General features: G+C 37.9%; 1 protein-coding gene across 1 annotated transcript in view; it reads left to right on the top strand.

Moving 5' to 3' along the window:
* LOC142874245 (uncharacterized) overlaps positions 1-17,457 on the top strand; it is a 680,900-nt gene that overhangs the window by 404,482 nt on the left and 258,961 nt on the right. Inside the window, exon 3 of the mRNA XM_076008430.1 lies at positions 17,055-17,118. Coding sequence (XP_075864545.1) covers positions 17,055-17,118 — 64 coding nt within the window. The remainder of the gene's footprint in view (positions 1-17,054; positions 17,119-17,457) is intronic.

The raw sequence follows: 17,457 nt of genomic DNA, 5'->3' as shown, positions 1-17,457 counted from the left end.
ATACCTTTTAGAGGAAAATATGAAATAATAAGATGTCCATTGAGGGTTCTTCCCGGAGCTGGTTTCTACTCCACTATTTCTCTGGAGACCCCTGGCTCAGTCTTCTTTCTTCTTCTTAGCCAAGCTTTTGGCCTCAGCCATGACAGCAGCTTGGAGGCAAATAGGAACATTATTTCATGAAGTAATTTAGATATGATTTTTTAAAATAAATCTCATCTTGGCACAAACTATGCAAGAGCTTGGCTTTAACTGGTTATTTTGACATTGCAGGAAATAAAAAGCTGAAAACTGAAAAACTATAGAAGCTTGGGAAGAAAGAACTTAGGTTATAATTTGCATACAAGTCACTCATCATAAAAAAAAAAAGAGCATTCAAAGGAGTGAAGTACATTAGTTTGTTAGTATAGAGTCCCCATTTCCTTATAAAATTATGGGGAAAACCCTTGAAGAATTCCTTCTTTGCCCTAATATCCAGAAAGAATCTGTACTTGAAATTTCACAACTATCAAGTCTGAAGCCAAAAGTGGTGGGAAATGGTTGATATTAGGCCAGGAGTTTTAAGGGCCCAGTTGTGGTTTATCATTGCAAAGCCCCCTGGGATCTCCCCCTCTTGGTTAGGTCTTGGAGATTAATTTTATTCTCTAGCCCCAAAAGGCTACAGGGTGTCTGCCAATGTGACCACTGGGAAAGGTAGTACATTTATAGTTGGGAGACAGAGAATCCATCTTTGTTATTACACAGACAAGATATATGAATATGGGCAAGTTGTTCTACTGGTCTAAGCCTGTTTCTCTAAAATGGTGCTTGAATGAGGAAAGGTATGTTTCAAATAGAAATATAGAACATTTCCATAACCTCAAAAGTACTCTTTTAAAATGAATTTAATTCCAAGTATTTTATGTATTTGATGCTATTATTTATAAAGTATTAATATTAATACCATTAATAAGTATGCTATATTTTTAAGTATGAAATGTCTGATTTCCTTAAGTACTAAGTTTGACAGTTGATATCTCTGACATTTCACTTTGACACGTCTTATTTTATTTTTATTGTGATGGTACATCTTCAGTCTTCCAAACATATGTTTTGGCTTGTGATTACATTTAACATTTTTTTAGAGCAATTTTTATGAAACCATGGATAAGTAAAATATTTGTATTATGGAATCAATGCAGCATAGACCGCTCAAAATATCAATGGAGTGTTTGGGAAGGATGTGTCTAATGAGCTCACAGTACAACAATGGTTTGCGAAGTTCTGTTCTGGTGATTTTAATCTTGAAAATGAGCCATGTGGACGACCAGAGACCAAGGTGAATAATTATGAGTTGAAAGTTGTAGTGGAAACGAATCCATCTCAACCTACATGTGAATTAACAGCAAGGTTTGATGATACTATTCCAACAATATTGGACCATTGGAAACAAATGGGCAAGGTAAAGAAGCTAGATAGATGGGTTCTGCATGAATTAAATAAGCATCATAAGAAAAATCCTCTTGAAGCTTGCCTTTCTTTGCTGTCATGACATAAAGGCAAACCATTTATCTTTCCTATTGTTATGTGTGATGAAAAATTGATTCTTTTTGACAATTACAAGCGTTTGACACAATGGTTCGATAAAGATGAAGTGTAAGAAACAGTCCGAAACCAAATATTCATCCAAATGCTAATGGTGTCTCTTTGGTGGTCCAGCACTGGTATGTATTATCCATTACAGCTTCATGAAAACTGGTCAATCAATTATAACAGATGTCTATTGCAACCAGTTGGACGAAATGATGAGGATTGCAATTAAGCAGTCAAGACTGGTCAACAGAGACAGGCCAATCCTCTTGCAAGGCAACACTTAACCACATGTTGCACAAACAATGCTGCTCAAACTACAGAGGCTATACTTGGAAACTCTCTGTCATCTACCATATTCACCAGAACTTGCACCAACTGACTACCGCTTATTCCAGGCTTTGGACTTCTTCTTGCATGGAAAAATAGTCAATTCTCAACAAGCTGTGGAAAGTACCTTTTATAATTTCATTGCCACTCGCTCTCCAGGCTTCTTTGCTGATGGCATAAACAAACTGCTGTTAAGATGGCAAAACTGTGTAGATAGTTTAGGCATACACTTTGATTAATGGTACTGCATCTTGTTTGAGATATAATAAACTACACTTTTGATTGGAAATCAGACATTTTATATTTAATGACCAATTTTTTGTTTTATTTTCTAATTACTTGTTGTTGGTATTTAGACATATAATTGCTTTTGTACATCAACCTTATATCCTGTGACCATGATAAATTCACTTCATAGTTTTAGTAGCTTGTGAGAAGGGGAGATTTCTTAATATTTTTTATGTAAACAATTATGCCTTGTGTGAATAGAAGACAATTTTATTTTCACCCCTATTTTCAGGACTTCTACTTCTCTTCTTGTCTTATTGCTCTGGCTAGGACCCCCAGTACAATGGATAGATGGGTTCCTTATGAAGCGTGAGTGTAGACATCTTGCCAAAATGAGTCTATGAACAAAACCCTAGATATTGGCCACACTATTGGGATAATAAAGGCAAAAGGGAGCTGAAAAACAGACAGAGATGGAGGTGCTACACAGTCACAAGTGCACCATGGTGACTCCCACCAACAGAGAGAGAAGACAAGCCCCTGCAATGAAATATCCTTAAGCCCCTACGTTTGTCTCTACTATGACCTAAGGTGGTAGATTCCCAAAAGGTTTTTTGAGCAATTGTTGGGCATTTGATCTCTGTTTCCTAATTGTGTTGTTTCTCACTATAAAATCATCATGAACATATTAACAGTTCAGGAACATTTGCTGCCCAGGACTTGTGTGTGATTTTTACATCATCATATGTGCTGCCATTGAGTTTCATAAACTGACTTAATGTGGTAGATTAAAATCCACCCAAAGACTGGTAATTTTGAATGAGCTAGGGGTCATCAATTTTTTTCATTCCTAGGAATTAATATTTCTCTGATCTTAAGACATCCTCAAAAAAGTTGAGAGTTTACCTAGACTTTTCATGTGCATGAGTCATTCTTGTTCCTTACATAGACCCAAGTAATCCAATCCATGGACATCCATTTTTCTAGATGAGGAAACTGAGGCTCAGAAAGATGAGTGACTTGCTAAAATCTCACAGAAAAGAAATGGCAGAGCTGGGGTAGGAGTCCACATTTTCACCATCCAAACCCTTCAATATGCCTTTTCCTCACAGAGATATGCAAAGAACCAGGCCCTGTGTCCAGCTTTATGAAACAATAGGAGTTGGGAATTGGGTGGACTCCCATACAAAACACACAGACTGTTTCCCTAGTGAAGGATACATGATGTCACACAACATAAACCACACTTATCAGCTGTGTGCTACAAATGGGTAAGACTCAATCAAATTTCCACCTCAGTAAAAGAGAAACTGGAAGATGTTCATGATTTTTTCCATTAAAGATAGCCAAAGCATTTTCATAAAAGAAGAAAACCAAGAAACTATCAAGTTATAAGAGAGATAAGACTAATTAATTTATGGTATGAAAAGAAAGTGACTTGAAGAACAGGAATGGCCGATTGTGTGAGAGGAGTTTGATTAGGTATTCAAATATTGCAGTTCTAAGACATCTTTCTAGGGATGGAAATCATGTGCAGTTTCTCAAATGTGCCCTGCTTTTCATGCCTCAGAACCTTTTTCTCCCCCCTTTCTCTCTTTCTAGATTTCCCTTTCTCCATTGATCAGTGATAAACTCCTACTCACCCATCAAGTCCCAGGTAAACATCCCATGAGAAAGTTTCAAGAGAAAAATTTTCTTGAGAAAGTTTTCTCTTGGGAGAAACTTTCTCCCAAGAGAAAGTTTCAAGGACCCCAGAGAGAGTTCCCTGTTCTTCTATCTTAGCCTCCTCTAGACCTTGTACATTTCTAAAAACAAGATACAGTATTATTTTTCAAATGTATTTAAACTATTTGTATATGTGCACCTATTTAACTCTAGCACTCTTTAAGCAGGAAATTGTGTCTTATTAATCTCTTCACCCAAGCACTTACATAAAAGCTGGCATACAGTAAACCCTTAAAACCTTTTGTAGCAAACAGACAATGAAAAAACTTACTACGCTGGGAAATTCTTCTATTACACACACCTTGTTTAAGTAGGAAAAAAAAAACTCATAGTAAAATACATATTTGCATATTGTCTCTAGGTTAGATACAATACTAAATAGAAATAAGTGTCAGCATTTCATAGATTTCTCTGTTTATAGTTGTGCTGTGGAAAGAGAACATTGCCACTGCTTGTATAATTTATTGACATCTAAGATTACATGTTACTTTTGGAATGCACACCATGAAATAGAACAGGAGTGGCTAGGGATATGGGTGAAAATGTGAATATGTCATTAAAAAATATTTAATCTCTAGAATTTTATTTGAACATATTTTATTTAATTAATGATCATAGACAACACGCTAAATTTCACATTCACCTAGATAGACTCTAGACGCTAAAATAAACAACATATAGGTTACCCATTGTTGTCACCACCACCGAAAACCAAACCAACCCTATATTACAAAAAACATTTGTATATACTGTATACATATGCATGTGTGTGTATATGTGTGCATGTATATATATTAATATGTATGTGTATTAATGTGTATATACATACATTATGTGTGTGTGTATATATATATATATGTCTAGGCCTGAAGTATTCAATAGTCACATGTCTATTTTAATTAAAACAAGTTAAAATTAAATAAAGTTAACAATTCAGTTCTTTAATATCATTAGCCTTATTTTGGTATGCAATGGCTACATGTGGCGAGTGGCTGCTACATTAGATAGCATAGATATAGGGCATTCCCTTAATTGAAGACAGTTCTATTTGATCAACCATGTCCCAGGCATAACATGTTTGCATCATGCTCAGTCATTTCCCCATGATCTCAGCTAACATTAACAACTCTATGGTGTAGGTATCATAGTCACTATTTCATAGATGTGAAAATGGAAGAACAGAGTATTTTAATGGTGTTTTCAGGGCCATGAAGATAGAATACACTAATATTGAACCCAAGTTTCCTACCTAATATTAATAGTTCTTATCACTGAACCATAACTGAAGAGAAACTCAGAGATACCCTTTACCTTTAATTTTTTTTTCTTTACAGAAATGTAGGCCTATCAAACTGAATAACTTGGCTAAGGACACACATTTCCTAAGTAGAAAAGCACCCATGTCTAGGTCCCTTGGTGTGAAAGTTCAGATATATGGCTTCAATAAATTTTAAAGGTTTAATTAGTCACAAAGATTAACTCAAAATTCTACTACAATTCTTCTAACATGGTTTAACATAAAGCTCACATAATTTCTGCCCCTTTCAAGCAGAGAGGATTCTCTGAGCGCCAATCTTAGCATATACCCAAAGGCACACGAATTCCCCATGGAGCACTTTATGGGTGTTAGAAGGGGATTGTGTTTCCCTTAGTAAGGTTATATTTGCTCTTGGCCATTAGCTCAGTATATCTGCACTGGGCATTTCAGTTTTAAAAAGTTCCAGTTTCAGATTTTATCCTAACCTCTTTCATTTGTTCAAAGTGCTACCACATTCTGCTTTCCTGTAGAATGGGAGAGTATATTTGCCTGTGGTTTGTGGGTTGAAAGAAAAGAACATATCATTGCTGATGCCTGGATAAACATGATGGGGTGAGAATACAGATATGACACTTAAAAATATTTGGCTTTCCCAATTATAGCACTAAGCTATGCAAAATCATCCTAAAATAACTTATATTTTAGGAAGTGTGGATTTTAGACTTAGGCTTATTAGCCAACAGCCTCAATAGCTTTTTTTTTTTTAATTTTTTTTTTTATTTCAGCATATTATGAGGGTACAGATTTTAAGGTTTCAATAAATGCCCATTTCCCCCCTCCCCCAACAAGTCTGAGTCTCCAGCATGACCATCCCCCAGATGGTGCACATCTCACTCATTATATATGTATATACCCACCCCCCTTCCCCCTGCCCAATACTCTATTACTGCAGTACCTATGTGACCACTTAGGTGCTATTCAGTTAATACCAATTTGCTGGTGAGTATATGTGGTGCTTGTTTTTCCATTCTTGGGAAACTTCACTTAATAGTACGAGTTCCAGCTCTAACCAGGAAAATATAAGATGTGCTATATCACCATTGTTTCTTAGAGCTGAATAGTACTCCATGGTATACATATACCACATTTTATTAATCCATTCTTGGATTGATGGGCACTTGGGCTGTTTCCACAGCCTTGCAATTATGAATTGTGCTGCTATAAACATTCGAGTGCAGGTGTCTTTTTTGTAGCGTGTCATTGGATCTTTTGGGTAGATGCCCAGCAATGGGATTGCTGGATCAAATGGTAGAATCACTTGTATCGCTTTAAGATATCTCCATATTGCTTTCCACAGAGGTTGAACTAATTGGCAGTCCCACCAGCAGTGTACGAGTATAGAATTTTTTTATTTCTATCTTGATTTCTTCATTTATGAAGTAATCATTTAGTAGGAGGTTGTTTAATTTCCACGTTTTTGTGTAGAAATGTGTGTTTCTGTTAGGGTTGATGTCTACTTTTATTCCACTGTGATCTGAGAAGGTACATGGTATGATTTCTATTTTTTTAAATTTCTTGAGATTTTCTTTGTGTCCTAGGATATGGTCAATCTTAGAGAATGTCCCGTGAGCTGATGAGAAGAACGTATATTCAGTGGATTTTGGGTAGAATGTCCTGTAGATGTCAGTCAGACCCAGTTGTTCCAAAGTTTTGTTTAAGTCTATTATTTCTTTATTAATTTTCTGTTTGGAGAATCTGTCTTGTGCCGTCAGTGGGGTGTTGAAATCTCCGGTGATTATGGAGTTGCTATTAATCCATTTGCTTAGATCCAGTAAGGTTTGCTTTATGAATCTGGGTGCACCTAAGTTGGGTGCATATATATTTAAAATTGTTATCTCTTCTTGTTGAAGTGTGCCCTTCATCATTATATAATGACCCTCTTTGTCTTTCACTACTTTTGTTGCTTTAAAAACTAAATCATCTGAAATTAGAACTGCCACGCCAGGCTTCTTTTGGCTACCACTTGCCTGGAATACTGAACTCCATCCTTTTACTTTTAGTCTATATGCATCCTTGCAGGTTAGATGTGTTTCCTGAAGACAGCATATACTTGGCCTGTATTTTCTTATCCTTTCAGCCAGCCTATGTCTCTTGAGTGGAGAGTTTAAGCCATTCACATTTATTCAGAGAACTGATAGGTAATGTAGATTACTGTTCATTCTGTTGGGTTGGATGTTGTTGCTTTGATTTCTGTCTTGAGCCATTGTATTATCTGGCCTTTAATCTTTGGGTTTTGGTTGTTTTTATATTCGTGAGTTTTTATTACGGTGTTCCATGCAGTAACACTGTTTTGAGTACTTCTTGTAGGGCTGGTCTTGTCTTGGTGAATTCTCTGAGACTTTGCTTGTCTGAGAATGTCTTTATTTCTCCTTCATATATGAAGCTTAGTTTTGCAGGGAATAAGATTGTAGGGTGGGCATTGTTTTGTTTCAGAAGAGTGAAAATGGGGCCCCAGTCTCTCCTTGCTTGTAAAGTCTCATTAGAGAAGTCTGGTGTTATTCGTATTGGCTTTCCCTTGTATGCCATTTGCTTCTTTTGTCTTACAGCTCTTAGAAGGGCCTCTTTAGTTGATATTTTGGTCAGTCTGATGACTGCATGTCATGACGTCTTCCTGTTTGCATTGAATCTCCCAGGGGTCCTCTGAGCTTCTTGAACTTGTATATTGAGATTTTGAGCAAGGCCTGGGAAATTTTCCTCTATTATATCTTCAAATAGCTTGTCCAACCCTTGGGTGTTGTCCTCTTCCCCTTCTGGTAACCCTATGACCCTCACATTAGGTTTCTTCACATAATCCCACATCTTTTGTAGGCTTTGCTCTTTTCTCTTGTTTTTCTGCTCTATCTCTGTGATGGTTTTATTTAGTTGGAGGGTGTTATCTTCAATCTCTGAGATTCTTTCTTCTGTTTGATCTACCCTGTTCTTGAGATTTTCCACTGTATTTTGTAGTTCCCTGAATTGATTCTTCATTTCCAGGAGTTTGGTTAAACTTTTCTTCATTGTGTCTATTTCTTTTTTCAGATCCTGGAGGTTTTTTGTGGTTTCTTTGTGTTGGTTATTGAGTTGTTGTTGCAGCTCGGTGAGTGTTCTTATGATCCACATACGAAATTCCTCTTCTGTCATTTTGGTTGCCTGATTTGGGTTGGTGTCCGTTTCTAGGGGGCTGGTGCTCCTCTTTGGGGGTGTGTTTTCCATTTGGTTCTTCATATTTCCTGAGTTCCTTTGCTGATTTCTTTCCATGTCGATCAGTTGTTGTTTCTTTCCTTTAGGTTTTTGTTTGGGTATTCACATGCCTTGTTTAGTTTCTGAGGCGTTAGGTGGTGTCTGTGGGTGAGATTCGACCTCTCCCTGTATAATGAGTCAGTGGGTGCCGTGAAAAGGCTGTGCAGGATGCCGTCCCTGTCAGTAGGTGGTGCTTGCTGTGAGGAACAGGCTATGCTGTTAGTTTTGTGTCCTGTTACCAGCTCTTGTTCTGGGCGGAGCTGGGTTGGGTAAGCCTGCCCTCAGGCACCACCAATGTCGTTAGCAGGGATCAAAGTTCTGTTCTCTGCTTCCAGGAAAAGCTGTCAGGGTGGGGCTGGAATGGTCCCGCTCAGCCAGAAAGTCTGGGTGTGGGGATGGGGCTGTCTGAGACCCACAGTCTGGAGCGGGCCTCGCTTCTTTCCACCCTCCCCAACTCTGCAGCTACTCCTGGGCCTCTGCCAGCAGGCGAGACCACACACCACCAGGCCCCCCCGGACTGTGATGCCGGCGGGGAGGTTCCCTGCACTGGAACGCCACCTGGGCTGGGCACACGGCCTCCCTTTGGGGGGAGGGTTGCCCTCTAGGACACTGATCTTCCCCTGGGGGCACACACCTCAGCAGGCTGTTCACAAATATCCCTTCTGTGCCCCGGGCAATGCTAGACCTTGGTGCAGGGGATCTGGTCTGCAGGTCTGACCTCTGGGTCCCAGAGTTCAAACTGTATCCCCACCGGGAGAGGATTTCTGGTCCCAATTCACCCACAGGGAGCCCAAGCTGTGTCTGTGTCTCTCAGCCTCTGAGTCAGCACCATTCTGGTGGGAACACCATGCCAGCAGCACCTGGGAGAGCTGGCGGGTAGGGAGCTCACAGTCTGAGTTCCCCTGAGTCAGCTGTAGGGTCCCAAAAGGGAAGGTCCCGTTCCCTGGAGGTGCCTTTGGCTGGTGGCTGTACTGTCTCTCTGGGCAGCCGCGGGTAGGGTTGGCGGAGGGGAGGAGGAGGCAATATGGCGCCTGCCGCGCGGCTGGGTCTGTGCACACGGAGGTGCCCCGAGGGAGTTGGGAGTCTGGTGCCACATCCGCTACAGGCTCACTGCTAGCTGGCGGCGGTCGTCTCTGGGCTGGTGTCTGCAGGTCTCTCCAGCCGCTGGGGAGCCCACCAGCAGTCCCAAATGCAGGGGAGGGGAAAGGTGATTTATCCACCTACCCTTCCCACTGGTCTCCGGGCTGCTCTGGTGGTCTCAGCTTCCAGTTCTCCTCCGTAGCCTCCTCCCGTGGAGTCTCCCGGGGTCTCAGGTAACCCTCCTTCCGGCCCTCGTCTGCTGTATGCTTGCCTTCTTGCATCTTTTTTCTAGCATTTAATTTCTGCTAGAATCTGTCTTTTCTGCAGAGACACTCTTTCTGGCGGTGTTTCTCGTCCGCCATCTTGATCCTCCCTCTCAATAACTTTTTATCCAGGGAGAGTAAAAACATTAAAATACTCCAGCAATCTGAATTACTTAAGAAGATTCATAATTTTGAGATCTAGGGTGAATGAACAAGATCAGTGTTTTACAAAAACAATATTTTTAAATCATTTTGGAGATTTATTTATTCTTTTCCAATTGTCTATAAGCAGGTATAAACATCAGAGAGCTCAGGACAACATTCTAGTAGCCTTTTGTGCAGCCATTTCATTAGTCATGATATTATTCATTTAATGAGACTAATTTTTTTTATATATATAGAGAGACGGGAGTCTCACCATGTTGCCTACGCTGGTCTCGAACTCCTGGCCCCAAGTGATCCTCCTGCCTTGGCTTCCCAAAGCACTGGGATAACAAGTCTGAGTCACCTTGCCTGGCCTAATGAGACTAATTAACCACATATTAGTTAAAGGTAAATTGAATAACCCAAATTAATATTTGGGTTATATCTTGGGAACCTAGTAAAGTAGCCTGAATTTTGACATCATGTTTAAGATGATAAATAGCTTTAACTAGAGAGTGTCACAGAGCAAGAAGAGATTTGGCACGTGACATAATCAAGCGAAGGGAACTGAGGCCCCAAATGGAGAACACGTGTGTTCAAATTAGAACTGAGGTTCCCAGCAACACTTCTTGAGGCCCTGGTTAATGCCTCTTTTAATCCTATTCTAGCAGAGTATAACAAAAAGAGCATGGATTCTATAACTTAACTTATTCAGATATAAATCTTGACTCTACCACTTTTTACCACTGTGAGCTCTGTAGCCTTTTTTAGCTTTGTTTTGTTTACTCTCAATTAAATGGGGGCAATACATGCCTACTCACACCCCCTAAAAAAGCCCATTTTTTAAGTTTCAAATTAGACAATGCTCCAAATATATTTTGGAAAATGCAGGCTTCCATTTATTATTAAAGTTATTTTTATATAAAAATCCTATTAAATAATTACCAGCCAGCATGCTGGCTCATGCCTGTAATCCTAGCACTTTGGGAGGCTGAGGCTATAGGATCCCTTGAGGTCAAGAGTTAGAGACCAGCCTAAGCAAGAACAAGACCCAGTCTCTATAAAATATAGAATAAATAATCTGTGTGTGGTGGTGCATACCTGTAGTCCCAGCTATTTAAGAGGCTGAGGCAGGAATATCACTTGCACTCAGGAGTTTGAAATTGCAGTGAGCTACAATGATGCCACTGCACTCTAGCCAAGGCAACAGAGGGAGACTCTGTCTCATGAAAAAAAAAAAAAAATCTAATTACCCCTAAATCAATACATAAATTTAATGTAATCACAATTAGAATCCTAATGAAGTGATTCTTAGAATTTGGTGAGTTATATTCAAGTTCATCTAGAAAAATATCAGAGTAGAGTTAGTCAAGAATACTTTGGAAAAGAATAACAATGATGTTATACCTACACCAAGAGGTACAAAAGTACCTTAAAAAGTCAGAGTCACTTAAATAGTGTTGGCATAGGGATAGGACCAGACAGACAGATAGTATACCAGATTTTAATAAATAATAAAAATGAGATTTCAAATTAGGGATGAAGGCAAAAGATATTCAGTGAATAGGTTGTCATTTGGAAAAATGATAGCTAGTGCTATGTGTTAAGTATTACTCTATACACTTTATACCAATTAACATTTTTCACAGGAATCCTATAAGTAGATGCTATTATTATCACCATTTTATACATGAGGAAATTGAGACACAAATAAGCTAAGTAATTTGTCCAGGGTCACAGAGGTGGTCAGGAGTAGAGCTGGAATTTGAAGCCAGTCAGTGTTGGGTCTGGGTTTATTCTATTAATCCCTTGCTATCCTGTATCCCAGCCTCATGCCTTACACCAGAATACATTTCAAATTTTAGAAAATAGCTTAAAAAGTAAATTTAAAACTGGAAGAAAATATGGGCAAGTATTTCTATAATTTGGGGTTATATAAGGCATTTTTAAAGATGACATCAAAATCAGAAAATATAAAAGAAAAAGATGACAGATATGATTATATAAAAATGAAGACTATCTTATTGAAACCAAACCAAACCAACAAAAAAAAATGCAAAAGCTTAACCAAACCAAACAAACAATAGCAACAACAAAACAAATACAGAATATTTACACCAAGTGACAAATTGGAACTTATACGAGGAATATATCTGATCAAGTGTTAACAGATGAATGAAAAAAAGAATTTGATAGAGAATTGGTAAAATAATTCCTGGACTATCCATACACTGTGAGAGATCACTATTTTTAAAATGACAATGTAGACTTATTATTTAGTGGCATGGAAAGCTGTTTGTGATATATTAATTAATGAATAAAAAATTATAAGTTTACATTATGACTCTATGCTGTGAGGGAACAAAAACCTTGAATAGTAAAATCAAAATTATCTCTGGGTAGTGTGGTCATGGATGATTTTTACCCTTTTTCTTTACACTTTTATTGATTAACCTCCTAATAATAAGCATGTATTTCTTCAATGATGAAATAGCCTAAGCCTTGAATCATCTTTTTCCATGGAATGAGCAGAAGAGGAATATTTCAAGAGCATAATAAATTTATATATCCCTAGTTCGCAGCATTTTCTATGACATTTTGGTGGAAAACTATGATTTTGAAGGAATGGCTTATAATAAAAGGCCAGTTAGACTAAGTTATCAATTTTGACACTTAAAATCACAGAACATGACCTACACAACTCCTGCTTTGGGGTATTTATTTTGTCTTAGTTTTTGCAGCCAAATATATGATCTATATTTGTAAATGTTCCATAGGGTCTTGGAAAGAAGGTATATTCTCTGTTTTATTCCTTGAAATCACTCTGAGTGTATTAAATTAACTTATTAACTTGAGTATTCAAATCTTCTATATCTTCAGTTGGTTTTTATCTACTTAAACAGCCAAGGCTTGGTGATATTCTAAAGTCTCTCATAGTCTGGTTTCTATACATTTTGCCTAGAATTTCTAACATATATGCACTTTCATTTTTGAGAACTTTACAGACTGTGCTTTTTATCAGTATGCAGTGATACTCCCTGCCCTGTTTTATGCTACTTGCTATCTACTGTCTTTTGTCTGCTATTATTGTGACTAGTACTTCGTTTTTGTTTGGACTTGCTAAAACAAGTGTGTCTTTCTCTATCTTTGTGTTTTTAAGCTTTTAAAATAACTTAATACTTTAGTTTTGGAGGTATCTTCTATAGTTAAGATTTAATTTCTGACCATTTATATTAATTGCCACGATTGATATGCTTTGTCTAATTTTACATTCTTCTTTCTAAATGTTATGCTTCCATACTGATTTATTTCCTTGTTGTAGCTTTGTTCTCCAAAGCGGGATGCGTATACTCTAGCTGGTTTACAAAGTGGTAACATTCACCAGAGTCCCAGAAGAAAATACTGTTTTTTCAATTTAGAAATTAAAATATTAAGTTTTACTCACGTTTGGTATGAATTGTCACCAGTACTTTGCTCAGGTCCACAGGAAAGACGGATGTTTGTCGTTTATTCATAGGAAGCAAGGTGGAAGAGAGTGAGTTCCTGAAGTCAGGGTGAATGACAGGGACGCTTTTATATTCTGCTCACTTTTGATTTACTGGAGTTTAAGTGTGCTCATTTAGGTAGATTTAAAGGTTATTTAATTTACTTTTATCTAAACTAATTCACAAATTTGACAAACATCTTAATATGATTTCTTAAGAAAAAATGCAAGTTAAAAATAATGCCCATGATGCAAACACAGCACAATAATGACAACCCTTCTGTCTTCCCTGCTCCCGCAGCCCTTTCCTCCAGCACTGCACTCCCCCCAAAAAGGCCTAGTTAATGCTTTCCATTTCCCTGGCAGGAATGCACCACCAGCCACGTTATGAGGTAATAGAGAACGTTTTTAAAACGGATGTTTGAAAATGTTTCCCAGTGTTTCCATTGCTATGTGATACATTGCTGAAAACGATAGAAATGTTACACCTATAAAAAATAATCTCTTATATCAACACACTTAAAAGACTTAAAATAGAATTTTTATCCTCTTTAAAAGTGTTAGAGGAATTTTAAACCCTTTTGTTGAAGAATAAAAATATAACATGTACTGACTCCTTTACAAAAACAATTGATGAGGCCAGGCGTGGTGACTTATGCCTATAATTCTGAAACTTTGGGAGGCTGAGGTGAGAAGATCACTTGAGCCTGGGAGTTCAAGGATGTAGTGAACTGTGATCACACCACTGTACTACGCTGGCAACAGAGTGAGACCCTGTCTCAAAAGCAAAAACAAAAACAATTGATGGATATTATGCAAGGTAGAAATTTACTACCAAATTTCAACAAAACAATTGCATAATTGATGAGTGGACTAGAACATAAATGTCATGATTATTAAGTACAACAATGACACACTCCTTTCCCTTGAGTTTATCTATCTCTCTGGAGGATATTATTCAGTTACTACAGTCATGAAAAGTTTGAAATAAAAAATGGATCTAGAATTATACCTTTGATTACTATATTGCAAGGTGTGGAACCAACACTTTCAAAAACCTTGACAGTAAATTTAATCATTTACTCTCACTTAAAGTTTTTATTTCAGGGAAAGGGAGAAATTGTATTATTACATATAATAAATTTATTTTAAATTAGTGTTAATTTCAAGTTCATCCTTTTAATGATTCTATTATGTTTTATAATGCATGTACATATACATGTACATATAACAGTACATATATTTATATATAATTAAGAAATCACTATAGTAGGACTTCATTAAACAAAAAGTCTTCCTTATAAAAATTAAAACATATGATCTTTTTATTTCCTGTTTTTTTCCTTTAATTTCTTACAAAATTGAATATATTTTCTTTAATTAGTAATGTTGAGAATTAAACTATAGTTATTTCCATTGTGTCATAAATGTAATATACTTGTCTGTATCTTTCTCATATGTTCCAATTTTTATTGATAATAAATTGTGACTGTGGCCCAAATGATTATAATATTCATCATGTAGCTTCTCTTTTAAGAATTGTCAGAACCATCTGTATGAAGTTGTGAAACCATATCTAAAATTATTTAAACAACTCTTTGTTTAGTTTTATTTGTACTACTGCAGCTTTCTACCACAATCTTGAATTTTTAAATTTAACCATAATCTTAGTTAAATCTTCAAGTAATTTTATCCATATATGCTTTTCTGGAAGCATATATATATGATATAATTTCCATGTCATATATTCCTGAGTACAATTTTTCAGCCACATATACACAGAATAGTTGTTATAAAATTTTTTGTCACATCTTTTTCCCTTAAAATGCTGCAATCATTACTCCATTTCTACCTGGAAGTTTGCAATACAGAGGCATCTGTGACTAGCCCAAGTTTTGTCTCCACTGTATTTGTAATTTTCCCCTGAGTTTTACAACTCTGGTTTCTCCTGGGCTTATTCCAATGGCTGCAGTTATCAGCTGCTCACACGGAGCTAGAGGGTATAAGTGGGTGGCCTCAAGCACAGTCTGAGGCCTGATACAGGTTGTCACAGTGTCTTTCTTATCCAGGCTCTTAGCTGGTCTAGCCTCCTTACAAAGTAATGGGAGCTTTTTAAGAGGTTAAGGCAAGAGCTCAAAGCCTGAGCTCCAGAACTCACACATTGTTACTTCCACCACATTCCACTGGTCTAAACAAGTCACAAGGCCAGACAGACTCCATCCTTCCCCCGGAGAAGGAGCAGCAGTCACATTGCAAAGGTTCACGTATCCTGGAAGGGGGAGGAACTTGCAGCCAATGAAAAAATCTGTGACACCAACAAACACCAACATTCAACTTAGCAAACAGAAGTTTATTTTTCTCCTTCTACTTGACAATTCAGGGTCCAGCTTCCTTCCCTCCCTGAACAGCCAAAACAGAAAGGCATAGTAGAGAAAGCACACTTGCTTCTTCAAAACACTAGCTCAGAAGAGATGCTTTGCTTCTGTTCATACCTCTTTGACAAGAACTGCTCATAGGACTATACCTAGATAGGAAGGGTCAGATGCCACTCAGGAATAATCACAGAAGAGGGGCCATAATTTTTTTTTGTGTGTGGACAGTTATGTTTGTTTGTTTTTGTTTTCTTCCACTGCTAACTCTGTTATCAGACTGGTTCAGAAACCCCCTGAATCTTTCTGAGATGAAAATGAGCATATCTGTGTGCTTATTTCTCAGAATCAATATCTTAAAAGAAGTATTTCTATCTCTTCAAGATGATCTTCTTGTTTGGACCTGCAGTTATCTTTTCAGGACCTAGGACCTCCAAGGTGGCTCTGTTTGGGGTGAACTCCTCATCTCATATTGCTTCTTGCTTCTGTTGTCAGCACTTTCTTCTTGAAGCTGCTCCTGGCTTAAGGAAAGAGCCTAGTAGCAGAAATAGCATTTTGACTATTGGATTTTCCTTTTCTAAGGTCTTTTTTCTCCTGTCCAAATTAATTGGTCTTACATGATGTGTCCAACTACCTCCACTGCCTTGCTACTCTTTGTTTGTCACAGGGACAGTCATGAGCAGAGTCTAATGGCACCTAAGGTTCATTACCATCAGTCTACATGAAATATACATTCCCTGGTGTGGCGGGGCATATGTGTGGCACCCTTCCTATTTTCCAACACTGATGTTGGTTTTTCCCTAGTTTTATATCCACTGGTCATCCCATTTGACTGAGGGTGGAGGGCTGAGTGTTCAATGTGTGCACTTACATCACCATCAGATGCAGAGAAATTGCACAGTCTTACATTTAAATGCTTGTGGAAATTATATGGCTTGTGATATCAGTTTCTTTAAAACACCTTGTAAACTTTCACTTTTGCAGAGCTATCATAAATCTGTTTAATTCAACAGTTTATACTAAGTACTCCAGTATTCCATTTGGAAGTAAAGCATTTTTTCTGCTTGATTGAAACATATCTTTGGAAGTTGTTAAAGATACTATTTGTTGCAGCCAAATTTCTCCATATCTGATAATCAGAAATAGTAATAGCTCTCATGTGTGCACATTTAGAAAGGAGTCCCTGAGGCTGCACTGTTGGAGAAGTGGCTCTAAGCCTTGGGGTGCAGCCTTCCAGCTGCCCACAGTTGCTGGGGAGCAGACAGTAATCAAATGAGTAGGATGATGTTTTGGAATATCAACACTGTACTTTCTTTACTCCCTTGCAGGTGGCTTTTTCTCTGGGACATTCACACTGTCTTTGGGGGAAGCAAGAAAGAAGGGTGCAAAGCAGTAAGTGAGGTTTTCTTTTTCTCTTTTGTTTTTTGACCTTCAAAATGGACTTTTGATACCCAAAAGAAAGACTTGAGGGGAGACTGGTATAAACTTTTATGCCAATACAGTAAATTTGTAAAGAGCTCTCTATCTCACTTTTGGAGAAGGGTTTCCTAGGCTGGGGCATGGTCTGGGGGGAGGGAGGAGAAATGGCTCTGTGGATCTTGGTGGTGTAAGACATGAGAGGGTCACATCTGGGTGCCCATGGGAAAGAGAGCAGGCTCAATAGGGCAACCCTCTCCCTCTTCTCCAAACCCTTGCTGAGCTGAGAGAGAAATGCCCTCTGTAGATGGTCCT

This window comes from Microcebus murinus, chromosome 12 (genome assembly GCF_040939455.1).
Source record: "Microcebus murinus isolate Inina chromosome 12, M.murinus_Inina_mat1.0, whole genome shotgun sequence".
Classification (NCBI taxonomy): domain Eukaryota; kingdom Metazoa; phylum Chordata; class Mammalia; order Primates; family Cheirogaleidae; genus Microcebus; species Microcebus murinus.
The sequence above is the reverse complement of the archived record's forward strand: the minus strand, read 5'-3'. Positions and strand labels throughout refer to the sequence as shown.